The sequence below is a fragment of the Canis lupus genome, chromosome 11 (genome assembly GCF_048164855.1).
Source record: "Canis lupus baileyi chromosome 11, mCanLup2.hap1, whole genome shotgun sequence".
In the NCBI taxonomy this organism is placed as follows: domain Eukaryota; kingdom Metazoa; phylum Chordata; class Mammalia; order Carnivora; family Canidae; genus Canis; species Canis lupus.
Window position 1 is genome coordinate 2,550,824 of NC_132848.1, and position 27,786 is coordinate 2,578,609.

The 27,786-nt window shown below is 48.3% G+C and overlaps 2 protein-coding genes, 1 long non-coding RNA gene and 1 other non-coding gene across 19 annotated transcripts in view; 2 read left to right on the plus strand and 2 right to left on the minus strand.

The window, feature by feature from the left end:
• The window catches only part of SMARCC2 (SWI/SNF related BAF chromatin remodeling complex subunit C2), a 22,640-nt gene extending 13,369 nt beyond the window's left edge, over positions 1-9,271 (minus strand). For 6 of the 12 annotated variants that reach the window (XM_072768796.1, XM_072768799.1, XM_072768792.1 and 3 more), the window contains exons 1-11: positions 9,051-9,249; positions 7,172-7,291; positions 6,100-6,185; positions 5,559-5,640; positions 5,365-5,457; positions 4,097-4,166; positions 3,792-3,861; positions 2,804-2,879; positions 1,694-1,825; positions 1,473-1,588; positions 969-1,093 (exon numbers count right to left, since the gene is read on the minus strand). In XM_072768796.1, the coding sequence (XP_072624897.1) occupies positions 969-1,093; positions 1,473-1,588; positions 1,694-1,825; positions 2,804-2,879; positions 3,792-3,861; positions 4,097-4,166; positions 5,365-5,457; positions 5,559-5,640; positions 6,100-6,185; positions 7,172-7,291; positions 9,051-9,161 (1,081 nt within the window). In that variant the 5' untranslated portion in view covers positions 9,162-9,249. Of the gene's footprint in view, positions 1-968; positions 1,094-1,472; positions 1,589-1,693; positions 1,826-2,803; positions 2,880-3,791; positions 3,862-4,096; positions 4,167-5,364; positions 5,458-5,558; positions 5,641-6,099; positions 6,186-7,171; positions 7,292-8,191; positions 8,307-8,542; positions 8,678-9,050 lie in introns of those variants that run through there. The other 6 variants (XM_072768802.1, XM_072768795.1, XM_072768797.1 and 3 more) reach the window with 4 other exon arrangements.
• LOC140600529 (uncharacterized) lies at positions 8,207-27,583 on the plus strand. The gene is made up of 2 exons (XR_012003747.1): positions 8,207-8,504; positions 26,824-27,583. It is a non-coding gene; the product is annotated as an uncharacterized lncRNA (long non-coding RNA).
• On the plus strand, positions 9,858-9,939 carry TRNAS-CGA (transfer RNA serine (anticodon CGA)). Its single transcript has one exon. It is a non-coding gene; the product is annotated as a tRNA-Ser (tRNA).
• The window catches only part of RNF41 (ring finger protein 41), a 32,291-nt gene continuing 22,856 nt past the window's right edge, over positions 18,352-27,786 (minus strand). For all 5 annotated transcript variants that reach the window (XM_072768809.1, XM_072768813.1, XM_072768810.1 and 2 more), the window contains 5 exons: positions 26,874-26,986; positions 23,001-23,272; positions 22,113-22,248; positions 21,509-21,612; positions 18,352-20,681 (listed from right to left, as the gene is read on the minus strand). In XM_072768809.1, coding sequence (XP_072624910.1) covers positions 20,330-20,681; positions 21,509-21,612; positions 22,113-22,248; positions 23,001-23,272; positions 26,874-26,963 — 954 coding nt within the window. In that variant the 5' untranslated portion in view covers positions 26,964-26,986 and the 3' untranslated portion in view covers positions 18,352-20,329. The remainder of the gene's footprint in view (positions 20,682-21,508; positions 21,613-22,112; positions 22,249-23,000; positions 23,273-26,873; positions 26,987-27,786) is intronic.

Genomic DNA, 27,786 nt, shown 5'->3' on the forward strand with positions numbered 1-27,786 from the left:
ACAGGCCCCTCTTATCTCCATCTGTGTGTCTGTGAACTCTTAATGGATTGAGACAGAGTCTGACCAAATCACTCTGGAGAGGACTGGTTGGATCGCCAACATTTTTGAAAGCAAGGGGGCTTCTCTTAACCGAATCCGTACACAACAGCTCAGGAGAAAACACGAATATGGAAGAGAGCCGCCGTGATTGATGAAGGGGGTTGAGGCCAGCACTCCTCTCTCTCAGTAGCCCCCACCGCAACCCCTGAAATACACTCCTTGACATCGGAGCTCGTCTATGGAATACAGATCGCAGTCCACCTTTGCAGCTATACAACTCTCTATCATTGCAAAGCAATGGTCTCCAAAGTGGGGTTCTCACACAGGACGGCAAGAGATGGTCCAGTGGAATACAGGTAGAGAATAACAGAACTTCTCTTTATATTTGTTTTTTTCAGTTTATCCTTTACATTTTCCCATTTTTTAGATAATGTTTGCATGTGTCTCACGATGTTCCTAAAGCAACGGTACAGCAGCACATATATAACTCATGCTCAAGGGGCACCCAGGTGGCTCAGTGGTTGAGCATCTGCCTTCGGCTCTGGTCATGATCCCGGGGTCCTGGGATCGAGTCCCACATCGGGCTCCCTTTGTGGAGCCTGCTTCTCCCTCTGCCTGTGTCTCTACCTCTCTCTCTCTGTGTCTCTCATGAATAAGTAAATAAAACCTTTAAAAATAATAATAATAATAATCTGTGATCAAATACTTTACTGAAGGGGGTAAGTGATCAAAAACAGTTCAGAAACAACTACTGTCAGGTACAAGCACAGTACACAACTCAGATGTGGCTCAAGTCAGAGGACTGCCCATGTTGAGAATAATTTTAATAAACAGCTAAATTGAAGGGCCAGATCCTCAAGACCCGGAGCTCGGCCTGGGAAATCAGCCCTCTAGGAAGGTAGGTCCCCGAAGCTTGGTGTGGCCCGTACCTGTCTTAGGTAACGTCACCTCCTCTACATTGGGGACTGGTGAAGGCTCATCCATGTCCTTTGTCAGGTCTTCTTGCTCCTCCTCTCTGTGCCCACGCTTTGACTTGGTGTAAGGTGTTGAGGGACTGGGGAGGAAAGGGGAGGAAAGGTAATGAAAGCTAACCTGGTCACCCTTAAGCAAGGAGTCCCTGGAAGCTGAGGTTCAAGGGGAGTAAAGCAAGAGAGAATCCCCAAGGGGGAGCTAAGCATGCATAGACATGCATCACTACAGAGGACAGGGAAGTGCAAAGGTCTTCCCTTGAAGATGTCACTCTGAGGTCACTAGTGGCTGCAACTAGAACTAACAAGTGGGCAGCTAAAGAAGACCTCACCCTCCCTCTCAGGACACCTACAGGAGCAGGGCCGACCCCAGTCAGGGCCAGGTAGTCACAGGAAGGAGTCTATCCTTCCTTCCTTCAACATGGAGAGAATGGTGAAGGTGGGGCAGGGTAGCGGCTGGCATACCCTTTCTTGGCATTTTTCTTCTTAGCTTCTGGGGTTGGTGAAGGAGAGGGGGAGCGCTTCCTCTTTTTATAGTTGCCCCCCTTCTTGTCCCGTCGATCTGAATCTGGGCTGTTCACCTGCAGGTTGGAGAATTGGAGTGAATGTCAGCCAACAATCCCCACTGAAGACTTATCCCCATGCTTGTGCTAAGGGATCAGGGAAGAAAGAAGAGGAAGTTTCACCTCATCCGTCAGAGTCTTGGCTGAAATCTTCTTTCGGCGGGAGACAGGGCTTTTATCATCATTTACTTCATAGTCTTCCTCATTCATCCATTCATTGAAAGTGTCTGTGTCCAGAATCCACTTTGCATGAACCTGAAGTACAAAAGGCAGACTGTGCTGGAGAGAAGCCTGAAAGCCACAGCTGTCTGTGGGTCCCCCCTTTATAAGATCTTGTTTATTTATCTGAGAGAGCAATTTCGAGTGTAAGAGAGAGCACAAGTGGGAGGGAGGAGCAGGCTCCCCGCTAAGCAGGGAGCCTGATGCCAGGCTCAATCCCAGCACCCTGGGATCATGAACTGAGCTGAAAGCAGACATCCAATCAACTGAGCCACCCAGGTGCCCCTGTCTGGGGGCCCTTAAGAGAAGAGCTGAAGGAGACAAGAGCCTGTGCTTGACCTCCAAGGAGTGGTCTGGTCCCAGTATACATCTTTTTTTTTTTTTTTTAAGATTTTATTTTATTATTATTTTTTAACTATAAAGTTTTTTTTTTAAGATTTATTTATTTATTTGTTTATTTATGAGGGGGGGGGCAGAGACACAGGAGGAGGGAGAAGCAGAGAGAGGCAGAGACACAGGAGGAGGGAAAAGCAGGCTCCACACCAGGAGCCCAACGTGGGACTTGATCCCGGGACTCCAGGATCGTGCCCTGGGCCAAAGGCAGGCACCAAACCGCTGAGCCACCCAAGGATCCCCCAACTATAAAGTTTTGATGTAAACTCTAAACTTCTTGAAGAAACTTTATTTATTTATTAGAAAGGGCAGAGAGCCAGTATGAGCAGGGGGTAGGGGCAGAAGGAGAAGGAGAGGGAGAAGCAGGCTCCCTACTGAGCAGGGAGCCCCACAGGTGGCTGGGTCCCAGGATACAGAGATCATGACCTGAGCCAAAGGCAGACACTTAACTGACTGAGCCACTCAGGCACCCCTAAAAAGATTTTATTTTTAAGTAACATCTACACACAACACAGGGCTCAAATTTACAACCCCACGATCAACAGTTGCATGCTCTACCAACTGAGCCAGCCAGGTACCCCCTGGAATACGTTTTGGGGTCAGGGGGCAAGAAATGCTCACCTTCCTAGGTTTCTCAGGAGTTGGAGCATCTTCCACAGATGCTTCAATTTCACTGGCTGGGATCCACGTGTCATAACTGCCATGGGAAATTGAGCGTGAAATGGGATCAATGGGATGGAATTGTAGAATAGTAAAGTACAAATCTTTTACCTTTTCCATTTATAAAAAGCATTGGGTTGTTGGGTTATTTTTTGGTATGATTGTTTTTCCTATTAACATCGGGTTTTTTTCCATTATGAATAAAAAACAATTCCAAAAAAAAAAAAAAGAAAGAAAGAAAGAAAAAAAAGAATCAGCCCAACACAACTATTTGGTATATATATTTTTTCCAGTAAATTTTTCCTGTACAATTTTTTAATTTATTAATGAGAGACAGAGAGAGAGAGGCGGAGACAGAAGCAGACTCCTTGCAGGGAGCCCGATGTGGCACTCGATCCCGGGACCCCGGGATCATGACCTGAACCAAAGGCACATGCTCAACCACTGAGCCACCCAGGTGCCCCTACAATTTTGTTTTTACATAATTCCAATGTTACTATGTTATTTCACAACTTGCATTTAACATTTTCTATAAATTATCCAGTCATTTCTTTTTTTCCATGTTATTTCTATTGTATGTATTTCTATTAGTATGGCTCCATACTAATCCACTGAATAGATACATAAATTGCTAAAACATTTTCCCACTGTTAAAGACATTTAGATTGTTTCTAACATTTACTTATCGCAGATAACACTGGAATAATCATTTCACACATAAAGCCCCCATCCTTTTAGCTTAATCCTCATCTATAAGTCTAAACCTCTCCCAAGACAGATTCTCATGATGGAGAGGAGGAGAACAAACAAAACAAAACAAAACAAAACAACCCCCAACAAAACAGACCTAAAAATAACCCCCAAAGAGTGCCTGCTTGCTTTGCTAGACGTTCTAGGGCTTCTCGGTCTGGTTTCTGTACTCAAACCTGCCCCAGGACCCTATCCTCACCTGTCAGGGTAGTAGCCCCAGTGCAGAAGAACCTGCTTATCCCGCTTCATGACCGGTCGTACCCATTCCTCTGGGGATAGAGACAGAACAAGGAGAGATATAAGCTAAAGGGATACACAAAAGGTAACTAACTGTTCACAACTCATGTTGCAGCCAGGGACCTGGAAATAGAAACATATGGCAGTGGGAGGGCTCAGGGTTCAAAGGAGAGAGGAGAAGCCCAGGCAGTGTGCGGGGGCTGAATAGTCCCCCGGTCCTAGTCCAAGCCATCCACTGCAGAGGCCAGGAAAACTCAGGTCTCTTACCTTCTTCCAGGTTCCCTGGGACAGGATACACAACATGGGAGGCATTGTTCTTATCCTCAGTGACTGTTCCCTGGATGGCACAAGGAAAAGCAGGTAAACACAGTTCCCTCTGAATTACTCACAGGTGTAAATAAGCCAAAATAAGATTTAGCCACAGACTGGCCTTCCTAATCATATTTTGCTCAGAATGGTATTTAAGTTAATTTGCATTCTTTTTTTTTTTAATTTTATTTATTTATGATACTCACACACACAGAGAGAGAGAGAGAGAGGCAGAGACATAGGCAGAGGGAGAAGCAGGCTCCATGCACTGGGAGCCCGACGTGGGATTCGATCCCGGGTCTCCAGGATTGCGCCCTGGGCCAAAGGCAGGCGCCAAACCGCTGCGCCACCCAGGGATCCCAATTTGCATTTTTTTTTTTAAGATTTATTTATTTATTTATTCATAGAGAGCGAAGAGAGAGGCAGAGACACAGGCAGAGGGAGAAGCAGGCTCCATGCAGGGAGCCCAATGTGGGACTCGATCCTGGGTCTCCAGGATCACACCCCGGGCTGCAGGCGGCGTTAAACCGCTGCGCCACCGGGGCTGCCCCCAATTTGCATTTTTTTTTTTTTTTAAATCTTTATTTTTTTTATTTTTATTTATTTATGATAGTCACAGAGAGAGAGAGGCACAGAGACACAGGCAGAGGGAGAAGCAGGCTCCATGCACCGGGAGCCCAATGTGGGATTCGATCCCGGATCTCCAGGATCGTGCCCTGGGCCAAAGGCAGGCACCAAACCGCTGCGCCACCCAGGGATCCCCCAATTTGCATTTTTTAAGCACATACTAGCTGAGAGGCAGAGGGAAATAGCTGGGATACTGCTAATAATGAAGAAAAATTAAAGAACTAAAAGTTGCTCTAAAAATCCTCTGAAAAGATAATCTGCACATGGGAAATGTAAAGCTGACTATATGTCCCTAGCAATGGCATCTGCTTGTTATTACAGAGTTCTAGAGTAAAGGTTTCATTTCTCTGAAATCAGGAAATCTCTGGCTTTCCTCACCCTCAGGCCAATGCAGTCTCTAGGAATAGTAATCCAAACCTGTCAAGACCGGGAAATGGGAAAAGTGAACTGAGAAAGAGAGGCTCAAGGCTTTAATCTTTTTCCAAGTAGGCAGAGCAGCCTCTGCAGTACAAAACATGTCATCTAAAGATTGCTTATTGTACAGAAAACATCAGGAAAAGAAGCATGGAGTTTCCAAAACTTCTCACACACCCACTCACCTGGTGTCTCTTGATAATGTCCTTTAATTTCCCTAGCAGTTTGGGTTCAATTTCCGGGCAGAGAAAAATGTTAGGTCGAGACAGGCAGTTATTCTGTGGGGAGAAGAAATAGATGGGATAGGATCATGGGGAAAGCATATTTTGGATTTTCACTGAGGGAAAGGAGACGGACCGCAGAGGTTCTTGACTATTACCTGCACCAAGGACTTCTCAATGGTCATGAACATTTCCACGTTGCGGTCCATGCGTGATGGATTCTGGAAATCGTAACGCCGCCTTGAGAAGAGGCAATAATCTAGTGAGTGGTATAGATCAGGTCTGAAGATGAGGTTAGGGTATGTGACTTTTTAACATGGGAAATCAGGAAGCAGTCTTGCCCGCAACTGTTGCCAAAATGGCCTGGGATCTTGGGTTCACTAATCTCAACTCCATGAATCACTTTGTACTTAGTCTGAAAGGACGAAGAAAAGCTTGAGATGCCAACCTAAGAATCCCCTTTCCTCTACAATACACACACTGATGCACATATACATACATGCTCACTCACTCTTGGAAACTATTTTGGCTCTGACACTCAGCCACTCTTCTGACCTAGCAAGTCAAGGTTACTGACCTAGCAAAGCAAGAGACTTGCAAGGATGTCTACCTATGCTCTCCCACCTCCAGAAAGACCCAGGGAATCATAAAGGGGGAGTCCCCTCTAATGTAAGAAGCATAGAGAAGTAGGCATCTCACCATCCCTGGTCACTCTTGAATTTGTAGGCAGCTGCAAGTATGTGGCACAGGGAGCCTCCTGCTTTGAAATCTAGGAAACATTTGATCTACAAAATTGAGATAGGAAAGTAGTATGTGAGAGTTATATCCTAAATTCTCTTATTAACAATCCTTCCACAAAATCCCATGCTGAACTAATCTCTCTCAAAGCTGGAATTCTTTTTCATGTTTTTTTAAGATTTCTCTATTTATTTAAGAGAAAGGGAGAGAGAGAAAAAAAAAAAAAAAAAACACTGTGCAGGGGGGAGGGGCAGAGGGGGAGAGAGTCTTAAGCAGACACCTCGCTGAGCACGGAGCCCCATGCAGGGCTTGATCCCATAGCCCTGAGTTCGAGATCTCAGCCAAAATTGAGTTGGGAGGCCCAACCGACTGAACCACCCAGGTGCCCCCAAAGGTGGAATTCTTTAACCCTTATGCCACAGTATCACGTGGCCTGGAAGAAGGGGGAAAGAAAAAAACCAGTATTCACAAAGCCCCATCTTGTGCCACGTACTTACTGGGTCACCTCATTGACCATTACAGAAACCCTACAAGGTAGAGATATTATTCCCATCTAGAGATGAAAAACAGACACTTAAAAGGTTTAAATGGCTTGCCCAAGATCACAGAGATACCAAGTGGCAGAGCCAGGATTTGAACACAAGCCAATGCAAATCCCAATCTTGTACCCTTTCAACCATGCCACAAGAGTTTCATGTACGAGCTCAGACATATAACCTGTTGAATAAAGTTTTTTTTTCTTTTTTAAGAAGAATAGAGATTTTAAGAAGTCTCTACACGCAACACCAAATTCACAACCCCCAGATCAAGAGTAGCACACTGCAGCGACTCAGCCAGTCAGGTGCACCTCGCTGCACCAAGTATTACTAAGACAAAGGGAGGAGTAAATTGGGGACCAAGGCAAGCCAGTAACGCCCTGACCAGGAATGGGGATAACAGGCAATTACCCACATCTCCAAAAGTATGAGATTTACAAAAACCCCACAGTTCCCTCTCCAGTTTGGAGGATTCATCCCCTTGCATTTGCACTCACCGGCAGTTTAGTGAGCGGCGCATTGCTGACATGTTTGCCAAAAACTTCTTCCTGAAACTGTAGCAACTGTACAACCAGGCTAGACAAGGACTTGTTGGTAGGTGGTTCAGCTTGTATATACTGGGGAAACAGAGGCAAACGGAAGAGAAGTAGACCTCAGACAAACTGTCCACTATCTCCCTTATTTTTTCCCAAGGGGCCCTGGAAGCATCTGGGGTGGAAAAAATAGTGTCTCCTTCCCCCACATGTCTAGTTTCTATAAAGAAAATGGCAGAAGGGAAGGCATCTAAGCCCCTCACCGGAAGCTGAAATTCTGCTGCCCCCAACCCAGCCTGCCAGCAGCCGGTGCTGGAGGCAAGTGGGGCTTCCTACTTGTCAGCTACGTTCTGAAACTGGTTGTTAGTTGTAGGATCCTGATTTCTAGTCAACAGCACTGAGGGCGGTAAGATCCTGAAGGTTCAGTAAATGCAGGCAAAGGAAGCAGTATCTTTGAGGCTCTAAGCCAGACCACAGTGTATTTCTTGGGGGTAACTTTGTGGAGGCCGAGACTCCCCCTGCAACATAGCCTAACAAGAAAGGTGCAAGGAAGTGAGGCACGCCAAACAGACGGAGAGTGCCAGCCGGGCCTTCTGCTTCTGCTAGGAACTGGGCACAAACGCCTTCGAGGGGGCAAGGACCAGCTCCTACCCAGCCTGGTGAGGAAGAGCAAGAAAACATTGATGCTTTCTGAGGAAACAGTATCTGAGACAAGCAACCCCGGGCCTTCTCACGCATTTCCATGTGCCGCTACCTAGTATCCTAGCCTCCTGTTCTAATTTAAATCTGAGCCAGGAGGCTAACTTTCTCTTTACCTTTTGACCCCTGCTTCCTCAACCCTAGTCACAGAGACCAGCGCTCCTCTCAGTGGGAGATGTAGAGAGCGCCTCGCACCAGAGGGTAAGCGACAAAGGGCCGTCAGCCCCCCCATCCCCCCCCGCCCCCCGGCCAGAGACTAAGCCCCCGCTCATCTCCCTTCCGGACCTTCCGGAAGGTCAAAGGTGGAGGCCTGGGAGCCGAGGCCTCGCGCTGGGGTGCAGGCGCCCCCGGCCCGGCAGCTGGTTGTCAGGAGCCGCGGGGGAAGGGCCGCGGCCGGGCCGGGGGGCGGACTCCTAAGCGCCCGGCAGCTCCTGACAGGCTGCGGAGCTGGGCAGGAAGAGCCGGGCCGACGGCGAGCCTCCCACCGGGCGGCGCGGGGCGGAGGCCGAGCTGTCCGCGGGCGCAGCCGGGGCGGACGGCCCTCTCGGCCGGGCCCCGAGACAAAGACAGCGCCGGGGGAGGTTCGACGGAAAGTCAGGTAAGGCTTTCTGAGCCCTTTGTTCAGCCGCTTGTCACCTGCAGGCGCGGACGGGGGCTGAGGCAGCAGCGTCCTGGGCCCGGCGCCCCGGACCCGAGCGGTGCGAGGCCAGCGGCCGGGGGCTCCATTGTGAGGTGGCAGGAGGCTGTGCCCGGGGCTGCGAGCTCCCGGCTCCCGTGGGGCGGGCGGCGGGGACAGGTGGGGGGGCGCTGCCGCCCGCGGGCCCGGCCTGCCCGGCGCCTGTTTACCCGCCCGCTCCCACCGCCTCCCGGGCGGACACAAAGCCCGCGGAGGCCTCAGCGCCGCCGGCCCGGCTCGGGGCAGCTCCGGCGGGCGGGCTGGGCCGGGGGCATCCGGCGCCGCGTCCGCCCCCCGCCGCCTCTCCCGGAAGGGCCCGCAGGGCTGTGGCCCCGGGCGGGGGCGGTCGGCGCCGGGACTCGCCGCGCGGCGGCGAGAAACGGGGCCGCGGGGGCCGCGGGGGCCGCGGGGGGCGCGGGCGGCCGCGGCCTTTGTCCCGCCCCCGGCCGCGCGGCCCTGCCCGCGTACCTTCTTGTAGTTCTTGCCGAGCCAGAGCCTCACGTTGTCGAACTGGGTCACGGTGTCCGCGGCCTCGTAGTACTTCACGTTGGGGCCGCCGTCCTTCTTCCGCACCGCCATCTTCTCGGGCTCGGGCCCGCCGCCGCCCGCCCCGCGCCGCTCAGCTCCCGCCTCCTCCGCCTCCTCCTCCGCCCGCCTCCCGCCGCCTCCCGCCGCCGCGGCCGCCGCCTGCCGCCGCCTGGGCCGGCCCGGCCCGCGCAGCGCCCCCTGCCGGCCGCTCGGCCACGGCGGCGGCGCGGCTCCCGACGCGGGGCGCACCCGGCGGCCTCCCCGGCGGCCTCCCCCGCGGCCTCCCCGGCGCGAAGCCTCTCCTCCCGCGGCCTCTCAGCCCAGGGCGCGGGGGGCCGCCCACCCGCCCCAAGCGGACGCCGGAGGGCCCCCCGGCCCTGCCCTCCGGGGAGCCAGGCCGGCCCTGCCCCGCGCTCCCAGTCCCCGAGCCCGCACGGCCCGGGCACCCCGGCCCCCTGCCCAGGAAGCGCCTTGCTCCCATCGCCCGAGCCCCCCACGCCCGGCCAGCCCCCTGCCGCGGTGACCCGAGGAGCCCTCGGCCGCCCCCCGCCGCCCCGGCCGGCCGCTGCCCCCAGCTGGCCCCCCGCAGGCCTCGCCGGCGCCTGGGAGACCCGTCCTCCCGGGGAGGGCCACCCCCGTCCGCCGGGCCCTCCGGGGGCCGCCCGGCTGTCCTCGGAGCGCCGTGGAGGCGGGGGGCCCGGGGGCGCGGCCCCTCCTGTAAGCGCGCGGCGGAGCGCGGTCTGGGGAGTCACGGTGGCCGAGTGGTTAAGGCGTTGGACTCGAAATCCAATGGGGTTTCCCCGCACAGGTTCGAATCCTGTTCGTGACGGCCGCTTTTTTTCTCGCTCAGGAGGCGTCGAGGGGCCCCGCGCCCGTGCCCCTCGCGCACTCCCCTTCGGCCCGAGGTCTCCCCACGACCGGGCGGGATGCAGGTGAGCGAGGGAAGCCTGCCCTCGCACAGCCGCCGGTCTGCCCGGACGCAAGGCACTTGCCGCGTCCTGGGGCTTCGGGTCTGAGAGCTTTGGCGCACGTTTTCATTCTTGGGGAAACGAATGGCAAAGGATTTGAAGAAGGGTTAGGTTTTTGGAAATGTGGATGCCTGTTGTGCTAGGATACTCAAAACTAGAGTTTCCAGGAAAAGAGGGCACCTCTGGATTTCATGACCGGAAGTCTGGTTGTAATTGAGCCCCAAGAAAAGGCATGGTCTCATTTGATGTGAGGAGGCGCCTCTCGGTGTTTCCAGGGCTAGGAGGACAGCCTGTTGGAACGTCAACACTGCAGCCCGAGCTGGAGCTGGAGCGCGGCAGAGAACACCCCGAATGTGTGTTTTTACCGAATGCTCCTTATGTGCCAAGTACTGTTCTAAATTCTCCGTGTATTAACCAAGCTAGGGAATTAATTCCCTCTTTAACCTCTAACCCTCCTGTTCTCCCCCGGTTAGAGGTTAGAGGGGAATGATACTTGTTGGGGATGTTCTTTTGGTGTTTCATTTCTTGCACAGCATCATCTTCTCCAAGAAGGATCAGGGAGCTCAAGAGTAATTCACATTTACTTGAGTAGTTCAAGAGCTTTCTATGCATCTGTACCTTGCAGTTTCCCACTTTCTTACCCTGAGATCATCCTCACCACTGTCTCCTTCCCACCCCAGCACCTCCATCATCTATCACTTCCCATCCTGCACATCTTTTTATCCTTCCTCTTAAGGCTCTTGATTACTTCAGCTGGAACCCATCATTCTACCGCCACCATGGACTAGGTCGCATGCAAGACATCTCCTTTGACACACCGCTGCAAGAACTAATTTATTTTATTTTAAAGATTTTATTTATTTATTCATAGAGACACAGGCAGAGGGAGAAGCAGGCTCCATGCAGAGCCGGACGTGGGACTCGATCCTAGGACCCCAAGATCACGCCCTGGACTGCAGGCGGCGCTAAACCGCTGCGCTACCAGGGGCTGCCCTGCAAGAACTAATTTAAAAAGTATTTTAAGACTTTATTTATTGGAGAGCAAGAGTGGGGGAGATCACAGAGGGAGAGGGAAAGGGAGAAGCAGACTCCCCATGGAGCAGGGAGCTCAACACAGGGGGCTCCATCCCAAGTACCGGAAATCACGACCTCAGCTGAAGGCAGACGCTTAACTGAGCCACCCAGGCATCCGTATTCTGCTTCTTAAATAGGTCTTAAATCTGTTCACTTTTCTCAGGGTGAGTGCAGGCTAGACTGATCACTTGCTGGAGTCATTAGGAAAGTAGTGAAACCACATGAGTTAATGTATGTAAAGCTGCACTAGGGCATCCAGTTGTAGCCGGAGAACTTGAATCTTCCCATGGCTGCTTTGTTTCATGACCTGGTCCCTTTCCACGCGCCATTCTTCCCTACTCACGACTTTCCATCCACTGGCATTCTTTTAGTTCCTGGTATAGGATTTGTCTGTGTTCATGCTGTTCTCTGCCTGAAACAATCTTTCTCATCCTCACCTTCTACTCAGCCTCCAATCCACACATCAATGTCTGTTTTCCTAGGAAGTCTTTGATCACTTGTCACCCACCATATCCTAATCATCTATTGTGAACTCTTTCTTCCCCAGTGGAATATCAACTCTTGGCACATATAAGACGCTCAATTAAAAAAACAAAACAAAAACAAAACTTTGTTGAGTAAATGTGTTTTTTTTAAGAGCAGTTATATATACATTTATTTAAGCCTTCACTCAGACTGGGCTATATGCTGAGAGTCAGGACTGTGTATTTTGTTTTTGCTCGTATTCCCTTTGCTAGGCCTTTATTCGCAAATACGATCAAATGCGTACTGAACGAACAGACTCCAGGAGGCTCCGTACGGTTTCCTACCAAGTGCCATTTTGCGCATGCTCAGATTTAAATGTCTGGAGAGGCAAGACCAACATTGACCAGCAGAGGGCAACCAGCAACCGTGCTGTGAAGGGGAGGCGGCACCGGGGCTTACAAAATGGAGGACCTGGACGGGAAGCTGGCAGAGGTGGTTTGGTCCTTGGAGGTCCTGCCTTTCACTCAGACGCTTCCCTTGTAACTGCCGTAGTTAGTTTCAAATTCCTGCCATCCCCACAGCCCACCTGAACTCCCCAGTTCCTACCCCTTTCCTCTTCACCTTGTTCCCTTCCTTCCCTGATCAGGTGCCCCCACGCATTCTTTAGTTTCTGGCTCAGGATTTGACTTTGCTCATCTGCCTTAAAGCTACCTTCTCCACGTAGGCTTGTAATCCCACTCATTTCAACCTCCTAAGGAAACTTCCATTAACATCCTTGCATAAGGGCAGCCCTGGTGGTCCAGGGTTTAGCGCCGCCTTTAGCCCGGGGCGTGATCCTGGAGACCCGAGATCGAGTCCCACGTGGGGCTCCCTGCATGGAGCCTGCCTCTCCCTCTCTCTGTCTCTCATGAATAAATCTTAAAAAAAAAAAAACAAAAAACTTGCGTAACAAACTCAAATTGTATCCTACTGGATCAATCCATTAAATCAGAACCTACCCTCACTTGAGAATTCAAATGATCGTATTTTCTACTTCTTTTTCTTTTCTTTAGATTTCAAGTAATCTCTAAGCTCAATTTGGGACTCAAATTTACAACCCCAAGATCAAAAGTCCCATGCTCCACTGAGCCAGTCAGGAGCTCCTACTTCTATTTTTTGAAATAGAATGTATACTCTGCCTCCAGCTTCACACTATCTTAATAACCTGTTGCATTTTAAAACCTTTGCTGTGTTTGGAACCACTAATTTTTTTTTTTTTTTTATTTATGATAGGCACACAGTGAGAGAGAGAGAGAGGCAGAGACATAGGCAGAGGGAGAAGCAGGCTCCATGCACCGGGAGCCCGACATGGGATTCGATCCTGAGTCTCCAAGATCACGCCCTGGGCCAAAGGTAGGCGCCAAACCGCTGCGCCACCCAGGGATCCCGGAACCACTAATTTCTTATTGGACTTCTGAGATCTTGTACTCTCCTATTTCTCTTAGAACATTGTTTCTCCGTCTCATTTGTTGTCTTCCTCCTCCTGTGGAATTCTGCCAAAAGCTTCATTCTTTTTCCCTCCCCCCAAGACAAAAATCCCAAGCCAGACTTTGAACCCATACCTCCAGCTAGCTATATCACCTAAAATGCAAACAAAACTTCTTTTCTAAAATGACATCCTTGACTTTTCCCATTTCTGTTAATACTATTCTCACAATTCCATCTACTTTCCAACCTGAAGATTCTGGCATCTTCCTTTTTCCCCTGCCTGACATCCATCAATCATTGATTCTTCTACCACAGCATGTATTTTGCTACATTGGCCTTCCAGGTGCCCCAGTTTCACCACTCTCAGAGCTCCACAACACTGCTGTCATCTTCCCCTGCCCAGGGACTACAGCGCCCCATCTGATCACACCCTTGCTCTTCGGTTCAATACACCCTGCCTAAATCACCCATTTTTAAAAATCCTTCTTTCCAGCAAGATACCCCCAATCTATTCAGGCTGAGCATCTTTGTGTGACAGCCTAATTCTTTCTCTCTTGCAGCTCTTTCACCTTATAACTAAGGAGCTAATGCCACTCCATACTAATCTTTTCAGTGACAAATTCTTATATCTGAACCAAAATTGCCCTTATGTGATCAAAAAGCTAACGTGGGGACATCTGATACACAAGAACTTACGGTCCCAAGTTGCTGACTTGTTCCAAATGTTAAGAGGCCTGGATCTCTGTAGTTTATCCAGCAAAGCAAATCATTAGAGGACTTCAACTGAAATGATCTCAACCTACACTTATCTCAGGAATGTGGTTATTGCACAAAACATTTCTGGAACTCCTTCACAGCTAGTTTATGAGCTATATTTAAATGATTCATTACTTGTCAACTGTACTCAAAACACACACACACACACAATCCTATTATCATACTAAAAAAAATTCCTTCCGAATTATTTTTTAAAAAGCTGAGGCATTCGCCAACTGTATCATGCATCTCTTTTCCAGATTACTTCTGGAATTCCCCAAGGTCCCATTCTTAGCCTTTCTCCTGTCCTCTTTTATTAGTGTTTGTATTCATTCCTAGAATTTTTTTTTTTTTTTTTCATTTATGATAGTCACACAGAGAGAGAGAGAGAGGCAGAGACACAGGCAGAGGGAGAAGCAGGCTCCATGTACCGGGAGCCCGACATGGGATTCGATCCCAGGTCTCCAGGATCGCGCCCTGGGCCAAAGGCAGGCACCAAACCGCTGCGCCACCCAGGGATTCCCCCCCCCTTTTTTTTTTCCATTTATGATACATTCCTAGAATTTCTTGATCACTTCTGGGCAGATAACTCCCACAGCCATATTTTTAACCCTAACTTCCTGCTCTGAAGCTCCAGACTCACATTTTCATTTACTGGCTAAATACCTTTGGGTGGAAGCATTTTCACCCTGAAGTCCCCCACGAGCTCATTTCTTCACCCTGAAACTTCCTCATCCTCTCCTCCTCCCTTTTCAGGTTGAGAATGACCTAACCTTTCATTACCAGCAAAAAATCAAAGTCTTTATCTGTGATTCATCTTTGGTTATGTGCCCCTTGTTATGTGCAGTGGTTATGGGACGCCTGGGAGAACTCAGGCTCTGAAATTATTCTGGATTCAAATCCCAGTTCTGATTATTACCCATGTGAATTTTATTTCCCCACACAGAAAATGGAGATAGCAATAGTGCCTTTTTAAAAAAATTTCAAAGGTGCGTTTTAATAAAACTGTTGGTAAATTGAAATGTTTGATACTTACAATTGTGCTGGACTCACAATAAATGCTCAACTCCTTTTCCTCACTGCCAGTATCTGATCCTGTTCAGAACTCAGTTCAGTGATTCTCCAGAGAAACATCTCATCATTAGTAGTAGGTGACCCCTTTCCTCCTCATTGCCCCACTATAATTAATCCTTATTAGCAATGAATTATTTTGGATTTCTCATTCTGTGTTCCAGCATATGTCACCTAAACTGCAAATTCCCTTAAGGACTTGTTCTTCAATTATTTGAGTATCTCAAATGCCTAACACCACGCCACATGTGACACATGACAGGTGTACTATAAATGTTGGCTGAATGAATCTAGTCAGTAATAAGGCCTGTCAGTTTTCTTCCCTAAGGTCTCTCGTCCTCTTTCCCGTTCTTTCAAAGCTTTAAACCTCCTGCATGAATTACTGCAAAGCTTATTTAATAGTCACCAAATTTTCAATTTTTCACTGTCTTCCCATTGCCACCAGAATCATGAGCTGGAAGTTACTCCTCTTGTCAAAAACTTACCTGTGAAATTAAAGCCCAAATTCCTTGCCATGTATTCAAAGCCTCCCAAGAATTGGCCCCAAAATAGCAATTTCCTAGTCTTATCTTCTATTATTTCCTTCAACATACTCTTTGCTCCAGATGCCAATAGTTTCTTCTTTTTTCAACATATCCTTCACTTCCATTTGTTTTTATTCATGCTATGATCTCAACCTAAAGCAGAGGTTACAGGATGCCTGGGTGGCTCAGCGGTTGAGCGTCTGCCTTCAGCTCAGGGGTTCGGGGATCAAGTCCCGCATCGGCCTTCTTGCGGGGAGCCTACCTTTCCTTCTGCCTGTGTCTCTGCCTCTACCTGTGTGTCTCTCATAAATAAACAAGCAAACAAATAAATAAAGCAGAGTTGCAAACTATGGACCCTAGATTTTTTTGGAGGCCACAATTACTTTTTTTTTAATTGAGCCAACATTTAAAATTTGTGATATTTAGCATAAACACTAAATACTACGATGGCCAATGGTTCTTGAAAAATAAGATTCGACAACATGAGGCCCCTGTTCTTGTACGGCAGCAACCTACCTGAGCTATACTGCCAGCTGCCCCCTTCTCAGGGAAGCTAGCCAGCTTTGAAAGAAAAAAAAACAAAAACAAAAACCCAACTCTCAACAATCCAAGTGTAAATGAAGAAATCAGGCTAATGGTTGGACAACTGGGCCTATCTCCTGATGTTACACAACATTCAGAACATCTCTCCTGTGATGTCTTTTTTTTTTAAAGATTTTATTCATTTATTCATGAGAGACACAGAGAGAGGCAGAGACACAGGCAGAGGGAGAAGCAGGCTCCATGCAGGGAGCTTGATGTGGGACTCGATCCCAGGACTCCGGGGTCACGGCTTGAGCCAAAGGCAGACGCTCAACCACTGAGCTACCCAGGCGTCCCTCCTGTGATGTCTTCTATCCTCAGAACTGCTCAACTAGAATCTCTCAAACTCTAGATCTAATTCTGTTTAATAAAAATAGGGGTAGAGGAAGTTAAGGAGCACTGTGAAGAAGCAATCAATCAAATCCAAAAGACCATTCTCAGGACAATTGGCTCAATCTCTTCAACAAAAGACTGTCACAAAAACAGTTGTTCCCGGAATTTAGATTAAGAGTTTATATGGGGCGCCTGGCTGGCTCAGTTGGTGAAGGATCAGACTACGGGATTTCAGCTCAGGCTGTGTTCTCAGGGTCCTAGATGGAGCCCCACATCAGGCTCCATGCTTAGCATGGGAGTCTCCTTGGCACTCTCCCCCCACCCCCGAATTTATATTAGTAAATAAATTCTTTTTAAAAAGAGTATAAAAGATAGTTAACATAACCTGGTATAATGCATGCTTCCTGGATTGGATCCAAGACTGGACAAAAATTAGCTTTTCTTGAGACAACTGGAGAAATGTGAATATAGGCTAATTTTAAGCATTTAATGTTAACCATGTAGAAAAATGTTCTGGTTCTTCAAACTAAAAAATCAAAACCAATCTTCATACTTCCCCACCCTTTCTCCTGACCTAAAATGGGTTGTCAAACTTTCTACAGAGCCAAATAGCAAATATTTTAGGCCTTGTGGGTCATAGTTCTGTGGAACTACTGAGCTCTGCTGTTGTAATCTAAAAGCAGCCACAGACAATGCATAAGCAAATGGGCATGGCTGTGTTCCAATAAAACATTTTTACAAAAGCAGGCATCAGGATGCAAGCCCTAGTTTGCCAACCTCTGATCTAGAATAAATACTTCTCCTAAACAAGTCTTTCCTGGTACCCATCAGAGGGGCGCCTGGGTGACTCAGTCGGTTAAGTGTCTGCCTTCAGCTCAGGTCATGATCCTGGCCAGGGTCCTTGGATCACGCCCTGCAGCAGACTCCTTGCTCAACAGCAAGTCTACTTCTCCTTCTCCCTCTGCCTGCTGCTACCCCTGCTTGTTCTGTCAAATAAATAAAAATCTTAAAAAAAAAAAAAAAAAAAAAAATTCCGTGCCTTCATCTTCCCTCTGCTCACGTTGCTTGTAGATCTACTTACCACATTTATTACATTTTAGGTGCCACTGTGCTATAAGACACCCATGTCCACTTGAGTTCCTTGCAGAATTTTCAATGAATATTGTTTCCCAAAACCAAATCTACCCCAAAAGAATGATTTGGCGCCATTAAAGAATCAGCAGCAGGTTCTGAAAGTAATTTTGAAAGAGCTTCAGGGAAAAAAAGAACACTCCTGGTATCTCTAGATAATAGATACTATACATGTTGCCTCTTAGTGATGTATTTTATAATCAGACCTTGTGTACATGCAAGTATAATGGACTCAGTAGGTGCAGGGATGTCCTTGTGCTCTTTTGCTTTTTAGCCCCAGTAGAGTATCCAGAGTGCTAAAGGATTTACATTAAATACATCATAAATGCTCAACAAATTTGAAATACACTACGAGGGGAAAAGATTTCTTTTTTCTCATGACTGGGAGGAGGTGATAGCAAATGCTTATGTAAGGCTTTGTTGAGATTTGACAACCACAGCAGTACAGTCACCTCAGGCTCCCTTCCTCATGTTTGGTGATGGAATCTTGGATTCCAAAGCAAAAGGTGCTTGTGGGACAAGGGAGAAGGGTGCAGGCATATCCTCTGTCGAAACTGTCCTAAAACTCCAGGAGCACTTAGGGATGACATGGAATTTGGGGCAAAGGCAAACTGTGGAAAGAATGCAGTTGAGATCACTGGAGAAAATGTGTTGGCTGCTACAGAACAGGAGATAGGAGGGAAGGTAGGAGGAGGTCATAAAGGGCAAAAAAGTGGGGGGTATGCTCCCAGACAGACATCCTCTTAGAACAGCAGTTAGTTCTAAGACAAGGGCAGGTTATAAAGCAAGAAATAAGGGGAATCAAGGTGAAAGAAAAGCCAAAGCAGAGGAGAAAGCTTCACAAGAAAGGGAGTGATGTTGGATTAAGAATTGAGAGTTGAGTAAAAGGTTTATTATTAGTGCAGTCAACACTGTGGAACAGCACGTATAACACCACCAGCAACCCACAGAGACGCTAGTGCGACGGGGAGGGAAGCCTTAAATGAGCTTCCTGGCTCTGTCTGAGGGTGACAACAGGAGGGCCTTGGTAAGGCAGGCGGGGGCAGAGGGGAGTGGAAGAGATGTAGTAACCAGACTAAGTATAGCAGCGTTTTCAAGTTCCTGAGCACAATGTCCTGGAGCTGAACTCAGGACTGTTCCCTACTCCCTTCAAGCTGTACTCCTCCACCCCATTCCCAGTGGAGCCATGACCCATCTCCCCAGACCTACAGCAAGCTGACCTGGAATAAAACTCCAAAAGAGAGAAGAAGCCGTTATATGGCCATATCTCGTCAACCCCACTCCGACCTGCCTATTAAAACAATCAATCACCTCCTCTCCATCCCTCCCCTGTTTTCTCTCACTCTATCAGCCACCCTAGAGACTGAGGAATGCCCGGGTAGCCTCAAATGGCGCTGAAGTCCCTAGAGGGCATGGGTGAGACCAGAGCACTGCCTGTACTCAGAGACACATCTCTCCCATTGTGGCTCGTGAAGCTTAGAATCCAACTATGTATCTCCAAGGAAACTGAGGGTTGGGGGATGGAAGAGTCTTCAAAATTAATACTCTATCAATACAAAGTTTGACAAGGAGACTCATGGAAGAGGTGGGAGCAAAGTTCTCCAGAGGGCACAGGCATTGATGGACTGTCACAGCCATCACTGAAGAGAGGAAGCGCCTCTCAGACAGGCTTATGGAGGGTTGGGGCAGACAAAGGTTCAGCCGAGGACTCCCTTGGCCCTTCCTATATTAAAGCCAAAGGTTGTGCTGAAAAGGAAAAATATAAAACAGATCCCATCCCTGTCCCACCCTATCCAGAATCCCCACAATAGGAACATCAAAAAGAAAGTTTTCAGCTTTGTTAATTTTTTTTTCTTTTTCCTTTCTTAAAAAAAAAGTAAATAAATTAGATTGCCAACAATGTGGCCGGGCTGGAAAAGTGGGGTAGCTATAACCAGGCCATTCTAAAAAAAAAAAAAAAAAAAAAGGTGGGAAGGAAGGAAAGGAAGGAAATACAAACAACAATGGCCAAAGGAAATTATCAAAATAACTAGTTACAATCACAGGGCTGGAGAGGGTCTATGAACTATTACAGCCCATGCCAGAGGCAGTGCCTACCTGATTTCAGCAAAAGCCAGAGAGCTGCTTCTTGCTGAGCACATCCACCCCAACAGACTAATCCCCTACCCCCAACCCTGTCATTCCCTAGTTATGAAAAAATGTAGGAAAGAAGAGTCACCTAGAAATTTTCAGCATCCCAACCTGCACACCTGCAGAACCAGCAGGAGCCTACACCTGTAAGGTGGGCCGGACAGGATATTGCTTGGCACAGAGGTCCAGTCTTCCCCTTAGGGGGCCAGTTACTGGCCTCATTGCTAATTTCTAGGGTTTTTGATTCCATCCCTACCATTTCTTCAGGATGTCTGCTCCCCAGAGCTGCCCTCTCATGCTGTTTAGTGTCAACCAGCCTGCCTGCTCCGATTCCCTGGTTTTGGAGGAGGGGGAACGATTAGATATTCCTCACTCCACCCTGATCCTCTAGAGAAAATGAATTCTTTGTGCTTTCTAAAAATATCTAGAACCAGGGACCCTAGGCAGGAAAACAGATATAGAGGTGGGGACTTTCCCAAACTGACTGAAAATTTACAGACATCTTAGGGGAAGAAATCAGGCAAAAGGAAGGAATCTGGGTTTCCCACCTGAAAGGTTGAGCAAAGTGCCCTGGGCCCTTCAGTGCCAGAAGAGTAGGGAAACGTGTGGCCCATGTGTAAGCCACGGTACTATGAATAGTAGGGAGGACTCAGGGACCAGCTGCTGGAGTGATGGGTTTTCTGATTGCCATCTCTTCCTGCTAGCCCGTCGAGATCTCCTATATCTCTTCCACGCCGTGCGCAAATATCATGACAAGCCCTGGTTCCTGCACCATGTCATCACCCATGTGCTGGTTCTCACAGGCCATCACGACAACAGCCTGCTTGCCAGGGATACGCTTGGCCACGTAGTTCTCATAGTAGCGCCGGTTCATCTGTCTGGTCTCTAGGGTGGCCAGACCCTGGGGCCAGCTACGCTCGTGGGCATTTTCAATCAGCTCGTTGACAATAGAGGCAGGACAGCCACTCTCCACCAGGGAGCGCTTGATTACAGCCTGGAGTACAGCATCTGGGGTTGAGATCATCCCTCCCCAGCGGGTCACTCTGGCTGGCTGCAGGGAGTTCACCCACCTGTGTGGAGGGGATTAGAGGTGGTCATTCCAGCTCATTCCCCTTCTCTGCATTGGCTTTTTCTCCTGCTCTGCGCTCAGCTCAACCCTGACCTTCCATTTTCCTTTTTCCATCACTGGTTCAGAAACTCCACATCTTTCTAGCTGGTCCCCTAGGAGTCCCAACATGTCACTCAGCAGATTAAACTCTACAAGTGAAGAGTTCCTGTCATCTTTCTTAGAAACCCCAATACATAGAACATACGTGCCTGGCATGTACTAAGTGCTCAGTAAATGTTTATCGGATGAAGCAATTATTCCTGTATACTGTGTCCCACACAGCACCATTTGCATTATATAATATACTGATTCACACTAAGAATTTAGTCTGTGAATCGTACACAACCCCAGCACTGAAACAGATTTTAGACTTTGCTTGTTTATGCTGCATTTTAGATCACTCTCCTGGATTTGCACTCACTCACTCCTCTGGGTTGTAAGCTACCTGACAATAAGGACAGTATTTCCTTCTTCTTGGCCCTCCCAGCACTCCACAGCCTTTTTTTTCCCCACAGCCTTTAACATGGCTTTGTACGTGTGCATACTCACTTAAGTCCAGATGAATTGAATCCTTGGGTAAGCTTTCCCTTCAATCCACCCAAAAGAATTTAAGATCCTATAGTGGTGCTGAAAGTTCTCTTCCTGTCCTTCATCCCAATTATCTGAAACGCCGTGGCCCCAGCCCAGCCCTCTTACTACCCTCCTTCTGCCACTCCCCGGCTCTTCCTCCTTTCAGGGCTCAGTGCCAGGACGTGGAGCAAGTGACTCCATGTCCTGAGTGACACTCACTCTAGGATCTCATTGTATTCAATGGTCTCCTCCAGGTTCTGAAGGTTGGGGTTGACACTGCGGATTGCACGCATGTATGCCTTTAACAGCTGGATATCTCGCTTCTGTGGGTGGGAAGGAGAATCAGAGAGGACGGTTAGGGTAGACAACAAATGGAAGACGAAAGTGTGTCTTAGAATGAGGACAGCTGAGAGATGCGAGGAACAACCAGACCTGTAAGCTTTACAAAGACAGGGATGGGACTGTCTCATTCCTAGTGTAACCCGAGTGCTTGGCGGGGACCTTCTTAGAGGGGGCATTTAATAAATGTTAGGTGAATGAGTAACATTGACGGGATGGAGAAGGAGAAGAGCTCCCATCCGATTCCCAACCAAGCCACAGGCGGAGCATCTGTTCACACAGACACACGAGCACAGGCACAGACCCACCTGCTCACACGGGTGCTTCTTACCCCGTCATCTGCACACACACGTGGCATGTACACACACACACACACACACACACACACACACACACACACACACACACACACACACACACACACAGTTGTCCACAGTTACCTGCACATGAGAGGCAGGTTCTCTCAATGATCTCTGGGCCCTACCTGCTCCGCCAGCTGGTGCTTGTGCTCAGCTGAGGTCTTCTCCAGCTCAGCGATGCGTGTCTGCTGCTGCTGTACCACGGAGCGCAGGTGCTTAATGCAGTTGTGGTTTGGCAGCTCATCTTTGGGCATCTCCAGGCTGCCACCCGGAGTGGGGAGGAAAGCAGAACAGGGGCATTCAATGGGTCACGTGGGCGAAGGCAGGAGATGCCGACAGGCTTTTCTCCTAGCCCAGGTGTCTAACATTCAGGCCTCCCTCTTATTTATTCCCTTCACTTCCTTCTCCCCAGCAGCCCCGCCCGTGCCCCCGCCCCCCATGCTCCTTTGCTCTCTACCTTCTCTGGGCCTCTTGCACTTTCTAAGAGTGTTTTATCTGCCACACAGCTCTCCTTTCTTCCTACAGATTCTGCCTATGTACCCATTCCTTCTGAGCAGCCCTAGATTCACAGCCCTAGCTAGACAGCAGCATTTAATCAAATATTTCACAGTCCAAAGAAAGAAAATAACAAGGCGCAAGGAACTATGAGAAGCCTCGAAATTAGAGCAGTCATAGTGACAAAGAAAAAGGAGTACTGGGCTGACGGGGAAGAACAGAGGGAGTCATCCCTTAGTTCTAGCACGCAGATTGGGACCTGCTTCCTCCTCTCTTTCATTCAAACAAGAGCAAAAAGATCCTAGTTGAAAAAGCATCACCGAAGTCAGATCTTAGGGCGGGGAGCCAGGGAGGCCAAGGACGCTCATTGCATACATTCACGCTCGGAGAGCTCCCGAGCTGGTGAGCAGGGGCTCTGGAGATGGGGGACTGGGGACAGGGAGTGTGGGTGCGGGAAGGGTGGTCATCAACCAGAAGGCCCTCATCTGTGCAGGGCAGAGGAAGGGAAGTAATCTCACCCGCAGCCCTGCTCACAGGTCACAGGCCGTTTGGGGTTGTGCTCACAGTCGCTGAGGTGAGACATGAGGTTGTCAAGCCGGACAACAGCACTACAGCCAAACACAGCGTTGTCGCAGGCAATCTGCAGCTTTGACAACATGTTCCGCATGATCCGAGGTACTGGGCGCAAGTGGGCGACCGTCACAACGCTCCGGTCCACTGGACACGTCTGCTGCTGCGAGAACCACTGGGTGATGCAGGCATTGCAGAAAGCATGCTCACAATGAGGTGCCTAGAAGGAAGAGCAGGGCAAAAGGGGCACAAGAGAATTAGCAGGAGCTAAGAGCCTGAATATGATAACTTCACAAAGCCACTCAAGCCTCTGAGCAGCTTCCAGGACCAGAGGTCTCTGGGGTCACAGCAAAGTAAAGATGCACTATGGGCAAGACACTGTGCAGAGAGAGGCTTCAGAAAGGTTTCCTGTGCTCTAGATTCCAAATGGATTGTGACATAAGACAAGTAAAAACTAACATAATAAGGGGCACAAATAATATTCTAGGACAATAGGAGAGATGACATAAGGTGGTTGATTATTAATTGCCAATTGGATTGCATACACAATAACTGGCAAAGAAGTCCAAAGGAGGATGAGATCTTTCTAGGATAGGTCAATCAGGGCAGGTATTTAGGGAGAGGACAGAATTTGATACGGGCCTTAAAGGAGGAGTACAGAGGACACAGGGAATATATTTACTGGCAAAAATGCAAGTAAGAAAGCAAAGCCAAACAAAACAAAAGCCTGGAACTCCTGGTGAGAGGTTGAGTCCTCTCTGTATGGGCCCAAGTTCCTATTTTATGAGGGTTGACATGAGGCATTGCCCTGAATCCCACTGGCAAGGCCTATCCTCCCAAACAGGGCCATTTTCTTAGAGAATCACATTCTTTTCAGTTTCATAAAGATCATATTTCAGCTTACTTCCTTGATAACTCAGATAACCTCTGAAGTTAATCCCTCAAACTGAGAGGATTCCCTAGCATCTATGGAGACACTATCTGGCTTCTGGCATAGGACAAACACAGTAGGCACTCAGTAGTTGTTGATGAATGAATGGCGTGCTAATTATGTCCCAAACACTCTTCTAGGTGCTTAAAATACAAAAGACAGGTTCTGCTTCTGAGATGCTCATAGACACCAAAGACTGAAACAGAAAGGCTTCCTAAGGGAAGAAGTCATCCTCAGCGTGCCTGGGGGGCTCAGTCAGTTAAGTGTCTGCCTTTGGCTCAGGTCATGATCTGGGGGTCCTGGAATCGAGCTCTGTCTGGCTCCCTGCTTAGTGGGGAGTCTCCTTCTCCCTCTCCCCCCACCTTCCCACCCCCGCTGGTATGCGCACATGTGCTTTCGGGCGCGCGCTCTCTCTCTCTCTCAAATAAGTAGTCTTAAAAAAAAAAAGTCATTCTCAATGTCACTAATCCAATTGTCAGTAGGTTTTTTATTTTTCACTCAAAGACAAATTGGAGTCTTTTCAAAATCTTTATAGACCCTATCTCTAAATAAAGAAAGAAACCACAAACTTGTCTACTTTCCCCATCTGTCCTGCCACTAACCCAGATCAAGATGTCATCTCTCATCTATATTACTAAATATGTCTTCTAACTGGCTTCCCTACTTTTACTCCGCCCCTTTATAATTCATTTACCTTCATCAGCCAAAGTGATCACTTCAAAATGCAAACTAGATCATATCACTCCTCTGCTTAAAACTTTACAATGGCTTCCCACTATACTTAAAATAAATCCAAACTCCTACTCAGGACCTATAAACTTCTGCTGGATGTGGCCCTGTGCCTCTGACCTCTCCTCACCTCACACCTCGCTGCCAGCACTGTGTTCAAGCTAGTCGGGCCTCCTTTCTGTTCTTTGTTTACACCCAACTCACTCCTGCCTCAGGATCTTCGCTTTTGCCGCTCCTCTTTGCCTGAAATGCTCTTTCTCTAAATCTCAGCATGAATGTCCCCTTATTCAGATCTCATCCCAACTGTTACCTCTTCTCATGACCAGCCTATCCAATCCTGCCACCCCTGCAAAAATATACAGAATGTGCTATGTTCCGTGCAAGCTGGACAAACTAATACAAAGAGTTAACTATGGGGGAGAGGGGATTACATGGATTGGGACAAGGATGGAGTAAGAGTTCTCACTGTATGTCTTTTTATACTGGTTGATTTCTGAACCCTATGAATTTATCACCTATTCAAAAATTAAATAAATATGCTGTAGGGGGGCCTGGCTGGCTCAGTCAGAGTGTGCAACTCTTGATTCTCAGGGTTGTGAGTGTGAGCCCCACACTGGGTGTAGGTATTACTTAAAATAAAAAAAAAAATGATGTAGAGAAATCAGCATTCCTAGCAGGTGCCTTCTACCCTTGGATATGTGTCTGGTAACCTGGCATCCTGAGATCTGCTTGACCTGCTCCTCAGAAGGCAGAGGTGGGGGGGCGGCTCCTGACTTAGAATGTCACAAGCCAACACTGACATCTCCACACATGACTCACCTCAAATGACAGTGCCATGGAAGGGAAGGAACTGACACACCCCATAACCTCTTGACACCACCAGAATAGCTTGGTTCTACACCCAGCACATCTGCTTCTTATGGCAGTAGGCTACAAAGGCCTAGACAGGGGACAGGTCCAGGACTAGCTGCCACTAGAATGCAGTCTGATTTTCAATCAGTTGAAGCATCTGTGTTCCTTTGGGTGGCTGAAAACTAGAGTAAGAACAAACTTACGGGGATCCCTGGGTGGCGCAGCGGTTTAGCGCCTGCCTTTGGCCCAGGGCACGATCCTGGAAACCCAGGATCGAATCCCACGTCGGGCTCCCGGTGCATGGAGCCTGCTTCTCCCTCTGCCTGTGTCTCTGCCTCTCTCTCTCTCTGTGTGTGACTATCATAAATAAATAAAAATTAAAAAAAAAAAAAAAAAAAAAAGAACAAACTTACGGAATCAGGAGGAGCCCCTGGGAGTTGTATAAGCAGTGAGTGGGGGAAGGGCCATGAGACCTCACTGACTACTGTCCTAGTTTAGAAAATGTGATTAGGTCTAGCTAGCCAGGAGTGGCAGAGGATTAATAGGTATTTACAGAGGGCAGGCAGTAAGAACCATGCAGGATGATGTCCATAAATACTACTGTTAAGAATTTATCTCACTCATTATACTTGCCTGTTAATCATGAGTTTCTCCTCATACTTGCCCCCAGGAAGATACAACTGACTCTCGTCTGGCAGGGCTTGCAGAGAAATGACCAATTGAAGGTGGCAGCTTTCATATCAAAATGCAGAGTACAAGGCTGCATCAAAAACTGTTTTTTCTAATAAATCCCAGGAAGAAAATATATACACTTCCCACTTCCTGTTTGTTAGTTAGTAGGCAGGCTGAAAAGGACTGCAGGCAGACTGGCTAACTGAAACATTACATCATCAAAATTCAGAACTTATCAGGAAAGTCCAGAAGTTCAATCATAGCTAGGTAGATGGAAGCTAGTCAAAGCCCCTGCAGAGGAAAGGAAGTTCCTGAGCTACTGCCAGAAGACAGAGAAAAGGTGACTGTTTTACAGCAGAAAAAAATCTCAGGGCAACCCTAGAAGAAAATCTGAGGCACTAGACTTCTGTGGTATCCACCTCTAGACAGACTCTGGAAAGCCCTATTCCTTTTGTAGCCACCATTGATCCTCTGCACCAAACCTATATTCTATGTATGTGTGTTGTCGTGGGGTGGGGGTGGGGGGCGGGTGGCAAATCACAGTGACTTCCCTGTTTGTCCTATTACCTATGAATATTTTCTCCTAGATCCACGGTCATCTATTGCCCCCACCAAAACTGCCATCAGACCGACTCACCTGGACTGGCTCCTCCAAGACTCCACTGCAAATAGGACAGATAAGGTCTTCGTCAACATCCCCCTGGAAACGGGTTACATCATACCCCATGTCTCATCACTGAAACCCAGGTCCTGGAAGGAGCAAGAAGAAAAAGAAGCCAGCTTAGAAGAAACCTACAAGTATGTGCCAACTTGAACTTACTGCCAAGATCCATTCATTTGCTCAACAATTACTTACTGAGAGCATACTATGTGCCAGTCATTTGGGAAGAAAAATCTGATTCAAGAAAATTCTAGAGACACCTGAGTGGCTCAGTGGTTTAGTGTCTGCCTTTGGCTCAGGGCGTGATCCCGGAGTTCCAGGATCTAGTTCCACATCAGGCTCCCTGCATGGAGCCTGCTTCTCCCTCTGCCTGGGTCTCTGCCTCTCTCTCTCTGTGTGTCTCTCATGAATGAATAAAAATCTTAAAAAAGAAAAGAAAATTCTAATGGGGGAAAATATTACATAAGCATACATTTAAAATATGAAATAGGGATCCCTAGGTGGCTCAGCGGTTTGGCATGTGCCATTGGCCCAGGGCATGAATCTGGAGTCCCGGGATCGAGTCCCACGTCGGGCTCCCTGCATGGAGCCTGCTTCTCCCTCTGCCTGTGTCTCTGCCTTTCTCTCTGTCTCTCTCATGAATAAATAAATATTTTTTAAAAATAAAATAAAATATGAAATGGTAAGTATTTCGGTGGCTCAGTTAGTTAAGCATCTGCCTTCGGCTCAGATCATGATTCCCAGGGGCCTGGGATTAAGCCCTGTATGGGGCTCCCTGCTCAGCTGGGGAGTCTGCTTCTCCCTCTCCCTCTGCCCACCGCTCCCCTTGCATGTGCTCTGTCAAATGAATAAATAAAATCTTTAAAAACACATGAAATGACAAATGCCT